Below are 15060 nucleotides of genomic sequence, written 5' to 3'. Positions count from 1 at the left end.
GGGGAGAGAGGTATTTATACCTCTCTCAATTACAGCCGTCGTAAAACAAAAGAAACTCGAAAAATAACCCAACGGTCAGGCGCCCGGGCGGGCGAGACAGGGCCCGGGCGGGCGACCACAGAGAGCCCGGGCGGGCGGTTTAATGAGCCAGGGCGGTGCAGGGTAGTCAGGCCCGGGCTACCTTCTCGGACGTGCGCCATTTTTCACAGAGGAGGCAGAAAGTTTTGAGGCTAATGAGCCCGGGCGGGCTACCACATAGCCCGGGCGAGCGTCTCAGCTCGGGCGAGCCCTCTCGAGCTCGGACGGGCGTCTTTGCTCGGGCGGTGTTCCAGCTTCCCGGGCGAGCTTCTTCCTCTTTGCTTCCCTTTCTTTGTTCCCCTCTAAACTTGTAAGAGCTTGAACTCCTACACACCAAAGATCAAATAGAAAAATGGGAAGGGGATGCAAATACACATACACATACTAAAGAGAATTAGATAGATAAAGAGGTGAAATTAGAGAGGAGATAAACTAAAATGCAACATAAAACATATAAAATAGCCTAAAAAACTACCCTATGAGTGAGATAAATCTCACTCATCAGAACACAATATTATAATCCAAACCTCACTAAGGGAATTTGAAGTGTTGAGAAACAGGAAAACAATGAAGGCGTTACCACCTACCTTAATAGCCGGAGAGAAAAGTCTTCTCACACAGCTTCCAGGCCTCCTGAACAAGTCCTAATTTCGTCGCCAACTTGTTGCCTTAATGCAAAAATCATCTCAAGTTTTTAGGTATCGAAAGTTTTTGCAAAGCTGTATAATATATGCGTGCAAATTGAGGATGATTGGCTGAAAAACACCCCACAAGAATAAGAACAATGCCATTAATGTCATAGAGGCTCCTATCATGCCTCGAAGAAAATGCAAGAGAGAATATACCTCACTGGGTATAAGTTATAGAACAGCTTTTGACCGCCTTTGAGCAAAAGGCACACTTTTCCCTCTTAGGCCTACTCCAAATCTAGACGAAGATAAAACTGGGTCAAATTGGGACAAAGATGCTTATTACAAGTACCATAAAGGTCATGGACATAAGAATGGCAATTACTACCCATTGCGAGAGACCTCCAACTTCTTTAACTACAAAAGGGCCTCAGATTTAAGATCACTTGTCATGTGATGTAGGAGTCGAGATTTAAGATTTTGTAGTCTATTTCATCTCTCTTATTTGGCTCGGTGTAGTATAGGATTTCCCCTCTTATAGCATGTACTCATAATTTTCAATGAAAAAAATGAGTATTTATCGATTTTCTAACCTTGCATTAATGAGCATCAATGAAAAATAACGATTATTGCCTAAAACAATGATTTCTAATTTTCATGACTATTCTAATAAAGACAATGAACATAAATGACATAAAAGAGGCATCCCTTCCTTTCTACAATCCTTATCATCAATTTCAACATAAATACATAACATTCATCTCCCTATAACTTACCTTATAATAAGTACATTGAAAATAAATTCAATATAAAGGGAAAGCAAAAAAAAAAAAAAAAGAGCAACGACAAAAAATCAAAGCGAAAAAAAAAGCACAAGAAAAAAAATGATACAAAAAGTGCAAAATATGAAAAAGAAAGAAAAAGTCTTGCAAATAAGTCCATCAGTAGCTTTGTCAAAGTTATTTCCTTCAAAACCTTTAACCTTCAACCAAAAATCATTACAAGCCAAATCATACCTCTGATTAACCTTCTCATAACCATGCATATTGTACCCCAATAAGCCATAAAGACAAACCAAAGTCCTCTAGGTCAAAAACTAATAAGGGTGACTTAGGCAAAAGTTAGGAAATATTCTCATTCATCAGCCAAAATTACGAGTGGTCTGATTCTGCTAAAGATTCGTAAGAAACCTCACCATAAGGTCTGACCGCTTTAAACCAAACCAAATATACATCATTATCCATCGTTTCCGAAGAGCTCTTCCAAATTAATATTTAATTCAATGCAAATGGCTTCAAAGCAAAATGCTCGGCCACCAATTAAAATGTTAAGAGCTACTATTGGCCTGATTCCATCATGAATACGTAGGCAACCTCTTTTGAGGCCCAATCATTTTAATTTAAAACATACTTTTAAGGCTCGCCTAGGCCAATGAGAAATGCAGGATTATCACCCTAAAAATCATGAATTTAAATGCTCATCCGTACCCTTAGAACTAGACTCGAATTCGAACCTGCATCATTGGCCTACCTGTTTGCATGAGTCAGTTTATCATGATTATGCCTTTTCTTATTCTAAGCTACATTATCACTTCTAACGCCAACTTTAGCATAACCTTGTAACACTCAGCGCTATGAGCCCGCTTCATCTTTGAGTGTTCCTTTCTTTGTCCTTTCTTGTCTTTTTCACCTTAGGAACCCTGTATGAGATCTTTGGTTGAAAATTCAACTAATGGGGATGATATATCTCTGAATTCAAGCAATCAAGCTAAGTACCTCATAAAATACATCTTACTTGAGGCATCATCAATGTTCCATCCAGAAAATCATAGGCTCCAAGTCTAGGCCTATTGTAATAAGGACTTCATTAAGAGTCCATACATGAAATCTTGGGTTTTAAAACCCACACTGATATAAGATTGAACCTACATCATGGGCTCACTTAGGCATTTAGCATACAAAAGCGAAGCATATACAACTCAAGCGCTACAAAAGCTAGCTCGTTCTACAGTGTATTGCAAATCAACGTCATCCATTAATTGAATGAATCATCATTGAGGGCTTCCCATTTATCCTTTTTCATAGGATCCATGTGTACCTTGATTAGGACTTCATGACGAGCCCATACAAATGCGGGCTCCAGACCCATACGAAATCCTAACTGTTTAATGGGCTCACTTAGGCTTGTAACAACTACAACACATTTCAAAACAAACATAACCTACATGGATCATCCATAAAGGTAACCCATTTCTTCTTTTTCAAAAACAATTTTCAAAACGAACAATTGAGGTTAGAGGAACAAGTAAACATGATATTATATCTCTAGTCTACATTAGCGTCATACCTCAGCATTTGCATTACATAGTTGCATTACGCATTGTGTTGAGCATTACACTGGTCATCCTTAGCAATAGGATCCTAGCATCAATCATCGAGTCACACACACACACACATCTTTATATACACATACTGTAGTCTAGTGCCACATAGTTACACACTTACACTATATCCTCATAGTTTAGGTCATTAGTATGTCATATCCCTTCTCGCTTTTTAGCAAAGGAGATTTTTGTAACTTATACCTTTCGCTTTTTGGCGAATAAACTTTTCGTAAGTTATATCTCTCACTTAATAGCGAATGAACTTTTCATAAGTTATATTTCTCGCTATTGAACGAATGAACTTTTCGCAAGTAATCCCTTCTCGCTTTGTGCGAATGAACTTTTTGCATATTATTCCTATTCCAATTGCTTTTAATCGAAATAAATCTACCTCCAATAATCCATTTCATGCGAATAAGCTTATTGTAAGTTGTTCTTTTATTCCTCGCTAATAAGTGTATATATTTGCATATTTTGTGTTCCCTAAATTTAGTCTTATAGTTGTCTTCTATGCGTTATTTTATAATTTTTATTGACTTTTATTAGTGATGGGTTATTTATGTCCTTATTATATTTTATTGAATAAATATCTCAAATAGTGTATTAGTTTTATTATAGGTACTTGACAAGTTCACTTTGCTAAAGGAAGACAACAAGACTAAAAGAAAGAAGCAAAGAAGAGAAAAGAAAAATGATAAATAGTGAAGTACAAGCTCACGTTAGCTTTGTAAAGTTGAAGAAAAAAACAAAGGGGGCAAGTCTACCTTTCTATTCCTCCTTCCTCAACTCTGTATACAGAACAAACAAAAGAAATAGGAAGATCTACCTACCTTCCTAATTCCACGCAAGAAACGGGACGAATTTGTTTCCTTATTTCCAAGATACGAAGTAAACGTAATAAGGGAATTATGGAGCAAATCGGAGGTCACATCTTTCTCTCCACAAGTAATTTCCAAAAGGTTGCTGATTGGGGATTTTTCAATTGGGTATACAAATCCCTAATTTCTACCGAAAGGGGGGACACACAAGCAGAACGACATAAATTTGGATTTGTGAGAACAAGGTAGTAATACAAGGAGATCTGAGGCTAGAAGATGGAGGAGTATTCTAATAGAGTGGTCGACATTTTTGGAGAATCAAGTGCAGCGGCTGCCTTAGGTTAATCTGAATTTCATAAGTTTCTCTCTTCTTTAGTCCTTAATTATCTAGTTCCTGTGATTGAACTTGGTTGTTATTGTTAGTTGTTAATTAGATGTTATTTTGGTTTCTAATTTCTGAATTTGGTCAAAGTGTTTGAACGCTAAGTTTATTCATATTTCAATATTAAGTTTTGTATTTATTCATTTCATGTGTTAATTTGTGTTTGAATTACAAAAGTTTAATCTCAATACTTGTAGTAGTGCACGATTACTTGTATAGAGTAATTAGACTTTGGGAAATTTCTATTAGGCGTGGCGTTTAATGGTAATTTAGAGATAATGACTTAATAATACTAGTGTTAGCGGCTCATAATTAGTCTTATTAAGTATATAATTGAACTAATAAAACAAGTTTATCGGGGTTGTTTATATTTTAGCAAGATTCTAGGTTTCTATTGAGCAAAATATTGAATTGACAGGGACGATAATTCGACAACCTATTTATTCAACTTATTATTGAACTCGACCAAATATTTGGGATTCAGGAACTAAGTTGTGTCTAATTTATCCATGATCGAACCTAAGTTTTGTTGGTTGCTTGTTTGTCACTTGTGAATAGTAGATTAATATTTATTTTTCTCTAAACTTGCTTATTGTTGTTATTTAGGTATGATTTCAAACCCCCGCCCTCCCCCCATTCTATGTTCATAAGAGTAAATAATGTTTATACTACCATTTATATTCTTTATGTGCATAATAGTTTTTTTATTGTTGGGAGTTAACCTTGAGAGTTAGGAATTATAATAATCTTCTCGTTGGATCGACCCTTTCTTACCCTGTTACTAGTTGTTAATATTTTTGAAGGACTAAGATAGGTATTATAAATTATTAATTTGTATACGATAAACGACACGTATCACTCGCTTTTAACCGAATGGACTCTTTGCAAGTTATTCCTATGCCAATTGCTTTTAATCCAAATAAATCTACCCCGAATAATCTCTTTCATGCGAATAAACTTATTGTAAGTTGTTCTTTTATTCTTCGCTTTTAAGCAAATGAACTTTTCATAAGTTATGCTTTTCTTGCATTCTACAAGTATCAAGAAAACAGCAGCAGAACACAAACTGTTAGGTCTGCGAGGGCACTTCAAATCAATGACGGAACACAAACCGCCAATAACGGGATATAAATCGTTAGGACTACAGACCACTTCAAATCAATGACGGTTGACAAATTGTCAATAATGGAACACAAACGATTAGGTCTGCGGACCACCTCAAATCAAGGACGGAAAACAAACCGTTAATAACGGACACAAACTGTTAGGTCTAAGACCATTACAAATCTACACCAACAACCTTGGAGCGGGACAAAAGCTTTACACCATTTGCCTTGGAGCGGGACAAAAGCTCTATACAATCGCCATGGAGCGAGACAAATGCTCTATACAATCTCCCTATAACGGGACAAATGCTCTATACAATCGCCTTGTAGTGGGACAAAATCTCTACACCAATCGCCTTGGAGAAGGACAAAAGCTCTATACAATCTCCTTGGAGCGGGACAAAAGCTCTATACAATCACCTTGGAGCGGCACAAAAGCTCTATACAATCGCCTTGGAGCGGGACATAAGCTCTATACAATCGCCTTGGAAGGAGAGAAAAGCTCTACACCAATCGCCTTGGAGCGGGACAAAAGCTCTATACAATTGCCCTAGAGCAGGACAAAAGCTCTATACAATTAACCTGGAGCAGGACAAAAGCTCTATACAATCACCCTAGAACAGCACAAAATCACTACACATATAGCCATGGAGCAGGACAATAGCTCTACCCTGACATGAGCCGGACCATAATTGCTCATGATTCCTTTTTTCACCTATCTTTTCATTTTTGCAAATTTACAATTAATTTACAAATATGTTTCATACATGTCAGTTCTTGAAGCTTTTTCTTATTTTGTAGGTACCGGCACAAAAAGAGTGATTTTGGATTGCAGAGCATTTACAATCATTCTCCATCCCAACATGTATAATTTAACTTTCGGTTTTACAAACGTCAGTCAAAGTGAAAACCTTTTTATAACTAGTTTTTACTAAACCCACTTTCGAACACATTATAAAATAACTTTTTAAAAGCCCATCACTGGAAACCTTTTAAAAATAGTTTTAATAAAGCCCAATTTTATAAAATTCATTTTGTAAGCCTAACATAATTCAAAGAATTAATTAATTAATTATTAATTAGTTTTATTAAGAAAAATATCTTTAAAAAATAATTTTTTCCCAAAGTGTTTTGAATTATATCTTACTAACAGTCAGAACCCCTCAACCCTACCCAAGACAACAATTATGCTGAACATCCCACTATGGATGAGTTACCTCAAGTCCAACAGAACATTGAGGAGCTCACAAAGACTTGTCTATTTGGAAAAATTCTGGGAGACCCATTAGATATGCGAACCATTATATCAAAATCCAAAGCTGATTGGAAAATGGTGAGAGGGGACGTTGAATACCATGAAATTGGTAATCAATGGCTCCTGTTACGTTTTGCAAACTCATCAGACAGGGGGTTGGTTTGGGAGGAGCGCCCCTGGCATATGCAAGGGGAACTCCTTGTACTCCAACCATGGAGGCCCTTTTTTGATCCTTTCTCTGAAGAAATCCAGAATGCTGACCTTTGGATTAGAATTCCTCATTTCCCTGCTGAGCTACTAAATGCCCAATCAGTAGCGAATCTTGTCGAAAGAAACAATGTTGGTAAGTTCATTCGTTTAGACCAACGGTCTATCTTGCGAAACGAATTTTGTTTCGCAAGAGCTTGTATCTCAGTCAACATTTTAGAACCCCTAAAAACTTATGCTGAAATAGTGAGAAAAGGTGGAAAAACTTTTGGCTATTTAATTTGGTTTGAGGACTTCTCTGAAGGCTGTGCTTTTTGTGGTGAGTCTTCTCACATAATTGATGTTTGTCCATTACTTCACTCACCTCCCATGGAAGTGAAGATAGTTCTTGAAAAAGCTCGCCCTGTTGCTAACATGGCAGGTGAGAGGCCCACCCCATGTGCTAGGTAAGACACGCATGACACCACGGCTCAGTCGGCCTATGTGGTGCACGCAAGGCCTAGACAGAGGACTAAAGCCACTCCCCATGCTGAAGGTGCTGTAAAAACTAAAGAAGGTGCTCCTCTCAATCACCCCACTCCTTCAGCCAAGGAGGCGGGTCCATAAAAAGTCCAACAAATGAAAGGTAAGGAAACATCAGAACATGCTGAAGGTTGGATTTCGATCCCACAAAAAGCAAAAGGCAAAAGAACAATTCGTGTGTTACCATCTACGATCCCGGATGTTCCCTCTAGTGATGAGAATATAGCTAGTCTATCTCTTAGTCCAACTCATATCTGTATGGAAAAGAACCAGGAAGGAGAAGCAGGAGAGTCTTTTGTTGCTCCCTCGGTGCTAGAATCTTGTGGCAAAATGAGTGACCAAAAGTTGCAATTGATAATACCAGATCAGGACACAAACTTTATGGAGGCTCAGTTGGAAATCATGGAGAAAGAAAGATGGGCTATGGACCCGGAAAAAGGTCCAATTTTGTTGGACAATGCAAGCAATAGCACAAGCCACTCTAATATGCCAAACAACCCATTTCTCTCCTTGAACTCTGATGATTCATTCTTGAAGCAAATTGAAGGGCTAGAGGTCGAGCAGCCAGACAACTCCCACAACTCTCTTCCCTCGGATGCTTCCAAAAGGAAGGAGAAGGATGGGGATGAAGTTGACTCAGCTTCTACCTCTCTGAAGAGGGCAAGAAACTAATCACTCCAAGTAAGGTAAGATGAATATTGGCTTTTGAAATATAAGGGGAATTATGAGGAAGAACACTCAAGTAGAAATTCGGGATTTTTGTAGTAACAACCAGATTAGTATTATGGCTATTTGCGAAATAAAACATGTACCCCCTCCCTCAAATGATCAAGTAAGAAAATGTGGGTTTAATTTTTGTGAGCACCTTCCATCAGTTGGCCTCTCAGGAGGAATTTGGTTACTTTGGAAGGATAATTTTGTAAACCCATATAATTTAAGAATTATATGCAAAGCCAATCGTTTTTTAGCATGTGAAATCAGATTGTTGAACTCTAATACAATGTTTATTGCAATTTTCTTGTATGCACCACCAGACTACGCAAGCAAGGACCAATTCTGGTGTGAGATGGTCCACTTTATAAATTCTCTCTCATCTATGTATATCATCATTGGAGACTTTAATGAAATAGGTTCAATTCAAGAAAAATTGGGAGGGGCAACCCCATCTCTAAGTAGATTCAAAAGAATAGAAAGACTAAAAAATAGTTGTGATATCATTGACATTCCTTTTGCTGGTCAAACTTTTACTTGGAGAAAAAAACTATTAGGAGAAAATAACATATGGGAACGATTAGATAAAGCAATGGTCTCATCCAAGTTTGTCGAACGGTTCCCAACAGTTAAACTAACAAACCACGTATTCACATCCTCAGACCACTGTCAAATCCATTCATCTATTAAGGAAAACACAGAACAATGCAAAGCAGTACCATTTATGTTTGAAAAACAATGGACCCTCCGCAAAGACTTTTCAACATTAGTAGCAAAAATATGGAATAAAAGAATAATGGGTTCAAATATGTTTTGCTTTATCCAGAAATGTAAAATTTTGAAACACCAAGCAAAAGAATGGAGCCAAAATAAATTTGGCAATGTTACAAAGCAATTACGAAGAGTAGATGCCCAGATAACAAAAATTCATCCACAAATAATAAACAATAGTGCTGCAGCGTCGACCATAGCTAAATATAGTAGACTTCACAAAAAACGAAATGAATTACTAACTTTTTCAACAGCTTATTGGCAACAAAGAAGCAAAATAAAATATTTAAAACTGGGAGATCAAAACAACACTTTCTTCCATCGAGCAGCGTCAATCAGAAAAAATAGAAATATGATTAAAATGTATACGACACAAAATAATGAAAACTCCCAAAACACAGACAAGATAAGAAAATTAATTGAAATGGATTTTAAGGAAAGTTTTAAAGCAGACCCATCGAGCAATTATGATGCATCAATAGACTTTCAAATGTTAGACGCAATCATAAATCAAGAAGCCAATGCAGAATTATGTGCCCAGGTCATAGATAAAGAAATCCACGATGCAGTTTTCCAATTGGACCCAGAAAAATCCCCGGGCCCAGACGGATACCCACCTCTATTTTTTCAAAAATATTGGGGAATAATAGGAAAATCAGTTATAAGATCTATTAAAGCATTTTTTCACCCTGGCAAATTACTTAAGGAAACGAACCATACCTTTATAGCTTTGATCCCAAAAACGAAAAATCCATCGGCAGCAAACCATTTTAGACCAATCAGCTTATGTTCCACAATATACAAAATCATATCGAAGATACTTGTCAACAGACTCAAGCAAGTGTTAGGTAAAATAGTACACCCATTGCAAGGGGCATTTGTTCCAGACCGACTGGTCCAAGATAAAATACTAATGGCCCATGAAGTATTTCATGCATTTAGGAAAAAAAACAGGAGCTTCTGGTTGGATAACAATAAAATTGGACATGGAAAAAGCATATGATAGATTGGAATGGGGTTATGTTTTTACCACTCTAGAAAAACTAGGGTTTTGTCAACAATGGATAGGTTGTATTAAGGAATGCATAACCATAGTATCATTTTCAGTCCTAGTCAACGGTATTCCAACAGAACAATTTTATCCCACTAGAGGATTACGACAAGGGGACCCGCTCTCTCCATACATATTCATTTTATGTGCAGAAATATTAGCGAGACAACTATACTATGAAGGACCAGAAAGAAGTCAAATATTGGGAGTTAGCCCAGGGCATGCTAGAATGCGAATTCCGTTTCTCACATTTGCAGATGACACAATGATATTTGCAAAAGCTAACCACCAAGCTTGTCAAATTATAAAACAAATACTTAACAAATGTTGTACTATGTCAGGCCAATTGGTCAATTACCACAAATCGGCATTCCAATGCACAAGTAATGTTATTACACAATTAATTTCAGACTTTCAATCTATTCTTGAAATGGAACATGTCTCCACCTTAGACTCATATTTGGGCTTCCCCATTATAGACAGGAGGGTTAACTCTACTACAATTGGAAAAATAATAACTAACACCAACAACCAATTAGCAAAATGGAAAGCCAACTCCATATCACAAGCGGACAGAGCTACGTTGATCAAGTCTTGCTTAGCTACAAAACCGAACCATCAAATGCAAAGCTTCACCTTGCCTAGTAGCATATTAACTAGCCTCGATAAAATCTGCAGAAACTTCTTCTGGAACCGCGAACCAGAATCTTCAACTCCTAACCTAATTGGGTGGGATAGAATATGCAAACCTAAATTCCTAGGTGGTCTAGGACTTAAAAAAGCAGAAATAAATAACAAAGCAATGCAAATGAAGCTTCTTTGGCGTATTCTCAAAGAACCAGACAATTTATGGGTCCAACTAGTAAAGAAGAAGTACCTTAAGTCAGCATCGCTCATCGATTATATCCCTTCACAATCAGGCTCTTGGCAATGGAAACACTTAATGAAATTGAGAAATATTTTCACCAAAGGACTACAGTGGAAAGTAGGAAATGGAAAAACTATATGTTTTTGGAAAGACAACTGGGTATTTCCCGACCCACTAGTGGATATCACCCCAGTAATAAACAATTTACATCAGAAGGTGGAGGAATTTTTTCTCCCAAACAAAATGTGGAATATTCAAGCCTTAAAGGATTGCCTCCCAAACCATATAGTTCAAACAATAAGAAACATCACTATCCCTTCCAACGATATTCAAGACACAATGTTCTGGAGGCTTACTCCTAGTGGTGAATTCACAACTAAATCCGCCGCCCTTTTGATCCAAGGAATTACCCCAGAAATTATCCAAAAATGTTCCTTCCGATGGATTTGGAAGCTTCATATCCCCCCCCAAAATTGGAAATTACATTTGGAAAATTTGTAATGATGGTCTCCCTACTAAAGAGAGACTATTCCGGAGCCATGTTATAGTTCCCCTCCCTTGTGTGTTCTGCAACCACCACACAGATGCCACAAAACATCTCCTCCTAGAATGCCCATTTGCTCAAGACTTATATTCGAACATAGCTAGGCAGTATCCCTGGCCAACGATAAGGGATCAACCAGTTCTAGAAAATGAGATGGTGGATATTATTAACAATCTACGTAGCCAATTCACAACACAAGAACTCCATAAGCTTATGATCGGATGGTGGTTCATTTGATTTTTTCGTAATAGAATTTGTTTCAAGGACGAAACAATTAATGTTCAACAAGCCTCAATCATGGTCATAAAATATTAAGAACCTTGGAATAGCAATGTTAGTGATTCATCAGGTGTCGTAGATGCGTTAGGCCCCTCTAGAAGCAATCTTCCATCCCCTCAAACTCGCTCTGTTTCTTGGTCCCCTCCCCCTGAAGGATGGGCTAAACTTATCTTTGATGGGTCAAAGGCAGGAATGGAGCATTGTTCTTTTGGATTCATCATCAGGAATCATGTTGGAATTCCAATTTCGATTGGGGCAAAAGCCCTCCCCCCGCATTGGTCCATACTTATGGCCGAAACCATGGGCTTCTACATAGGGCTTAAGACTGCTATTTCTCTTAGTAGAAGGAGATAATCTTACAGTAATTAATTCTATTAGGAGAGAATGGAGAGTTTCGTGGGAAATTTCTAATCCTATTGATGATGCAGGGCAGGATATAAATAAGTTGGAGGCCTTTGCGATCAACCATTGCTACAGGGAAGCTAATCAAGCGGTGGACCTACTAGCGAATTGGGGGAAAAATTGTCAACAACTTTGGCTGTCTTGTACGGAGCTTCCTCCAGGACTCTCTGTGATCATCCGCAAGGATGAGTTAGGTTATCCCACTATTAGGATGTAACCTAGTTTCTTTTCCTTTTAAAAAAAAAAAAAAAAATCTTACTAACTCATTTCTTGAAATCTTTTTAAATAATAATTTTTTTTTAAAACCTAATAATTTTCACAAAGCTATTGCAACTCAACGAACTACACTACATAATATCCCCTAACTAACATAACTCATCTTGGCCTCATAACTTACACGGTGAAACTCTAGAAGCCTCGCGTACAATAATATCACTCGACAATTCTCAAGCTTCCAACGCCTAACAAACAACCCTCATCACTCACAACAATCTCGCTACACTTATTACCTAACTATCCACAATATTCATCATAGCTCCTCAATCGGAGGCAATCCTAGGATTTTAAATTTGGGGGGTCCCAACTAAACCATCTAAAGCACAATGAGCATAATAAAGAAATTGAACAATAATTGCATCACACATATTAACAATGAGAAGTTGGGTTTAAGGAACAACAAATCTCAAACTATATTGTTCATGGCAACTATTAGAAAATAATGCCATTATTCTATATTTTAATGATTCATTCATCTTTCTAAGATATTTTTTACTACAAGCACACAAGTTTGACCACAAATTTTAATAATTGTCTATTACTACAAAGTATAAGAAGTTGATAATTAGAAAATATGCATAGAGATAAATCAACAAGCTTAACATCTTAGATATTCTTGACTTGGACAAACTTAATATATTAAAAGTGCATATATAATGGGAATCTTCCAGTTATTCGAAAACGAAAAGATCAACCGTATAAGTGGATTATAAAAAATGATTATTAAATACTCAAAGTTGGAGATATAATACTGGTATAATGGTTAGTTTGTAAATAATTAATATAGTGATTAAATAGAAAGGAAGAAAAATTGAAGGATAAGTATTCAAATGAACCAAAAGAGTATCCTTTAAAAAGGAAAAAAAAGAAAAGAAAAAAGGAAAAAGGAAAAAGAAAATGAAAAAATAAAACAAAGTTCTAACAAAAAACATTGAGCGGTGGAAGAATGAAACCCGCACTCCCATTTCATACTTATGCCTACTGAAGTGCCTTTACCTCTAGAGAAAATACAAATTTGTCATATGTAAGCGCAAAAACATTTATATATGTTATTTTAATATTTCAAAGCACATCGAAAAAACCTAGAGAAAATAAGGACGGTGATTTATATGATGATGGCATTTGAGCCACCAACTAAGCGGCCGGCCAACTAAAGGTCGATTCGTCTTTAGCAGCCGCGTCCAACTGAAGCTCCGTCTAAAAAGAAACTTCTCAGAATGCTAGACTCGCCCTCGTTATTATCATTCTCGTCCATATCTATATCTCTCCCAGACGGGCTAGCCTATGATTTTATTTGTTTGATTGCTTTTTACCTAACATTTCCAGAAAAAGAAGGCTCTACCGCTGGCCGAGCACTTTGAGTTTTACGTCCCTTACTTCTTCGGGACCTCGTCCACTAGCCTCCTCCCTTTTAGAGCTGGAGGTTATGAGTATAATTTCTTATCTATGACAGGCAGTTTGCTTGACGTGCGCTAAATTACCATGCACATTTAAAGGCTAAGTCATTTAACTTTGTCGGCTAAATCCATAAAAATGATATACATGGCCGGCCATGATAGGCCTAACCGTAGAATGTGAGAAAGAAAAAAGCTATCGGTTCTAGCGTCACGACAAACTCTTGAACGATCGATATTATTTGACGAAGAAGAAGACTTCATTTTATTGATGATTTAAGAAATACTAAAGAACAAGAGAACAAGGAAGAAATAGGGGATACCTGACAAGCGCTTGGACGTTATGTGAAAAAAAACGAAGTCTGTATGCACACATTCTCTCTCTACAACATCAGAAAAGTTGTTTCGTCTCTCTCTCTAGAAATTTCTCTCAAGGTGTGAAATAGTTTCAGAAAGGACAAAAGAGCATATTTATAGGAGGGTGAAAAAACCTCTTGACCCAGTTACAAATCACGGATAATTCATCAACCGGTAAAAAACGACCAGTAATTTCCCAAAATCCAGGCGGGTATTTGCTCTTTTGAAAATAAGGTAACTTCCTCAGGTAAAAGGGCATTAACCGTCTTTGGCAACTGTAAAAATCCCCTTTTAAGGGCATATCTTGTAGCCTAAAAAATAAAAGGCTAAAAAAGGGACATGTGGACCAATCAGAAGCGTGCACGTGCCCTAATAAAAATAAGGGAAAGGCAGGCATTTTTTAAGGATTTTTTACTGATCAAAGGATAAATCGCACTTTTGGCCTAAAGGAATATTCAGAGTCCAACTCCCAAAGAACGACTATATATGATTGGCTGATGCTCGACTCCCAATCATTGCCTGCCACGTGTTATAAAGTGATTGCTTAGCTAATCAGGTGCCATTATTTTAGGGTGACCTCAAATGACAGCTTTCAGATCTCAAACACTATAAATAGTTCCCTTAAAATTAGGAAAAGGATAACTCATTGAACATTGTGCCTTTACTCTGTTAAAATAATATTCTCTCACTTTCTCTCCTGCTCTACTCTCCTTTTCCATACGTGATACTTAACTTTCGTAATTATATGCAAAACATAATATGAGAAGTATTATTTAAGTCATATGACTTAAATAAAACCAAAGTTGAAGATTCCCAAACAAGTGCATAACTCTTGAATATCTTAATAACATAAAAAACATCCACCATCTTTTCATCAAATAGACATGAATTAACTCTCATTAAATAATGTTTTAGATAGTAGCACTATTTACAGAAATATGAAAGGTATTATTAGAGTCATATGCCATATACAAATCATGATTTTCATTACCAAAATAATTCCATTACTTTTCAACACCACTATAAT

At 36.9% G+C, this 15060-nt stretch overlaps 1 protein-coding gene across 1 annotated transcript; it reads left to right on the top strand.

Annotated features, from left to right (window-relative positions):
* The first annotated feature begins 6600 nt into the window (after positions 1 to 6600).
* On the top strand, positions 6601 to 7308 carry LOC125493553 (uncharacterized). The gene has a single exon (XM_048637012.1). It carries the CDS (start codon positions 6601 to 6603, stop codon positions 7306 to 7308), a length of 708 nt encoding a protein of 235 aa, XP_048492969.1.
* The last annotated feature ends 7752 nt before the right edge of the window (positions 7309 to 15060 follow it).

This window comes from Beta vulgaris, chromosome 9 (assembly GCF_026745355.1).
Source record: "Beta vulgaris subsp. vulgaris cultivar EL10 chromosome 9, EL10.2, whole genome shotgun sequence".
NCBI lineage: Eukaryota > Viridiplantae > Streptophyta > Magnoliopsida > Caryophyllales > Amaranthaceae > Beta > Beta vulgaris.
This window is presented reverse-complemented; position numbering and strand designations above follow the sequence as displayed.

Coding starts and splice junctions, on each gene's coding strand:
- LOC125493553 (XM_048637012.1), top strand. CDS start 6,601: ATGGATGAGTTACCTCAAGTCCAACAGAACATTGAGGAGCTCACAAAG.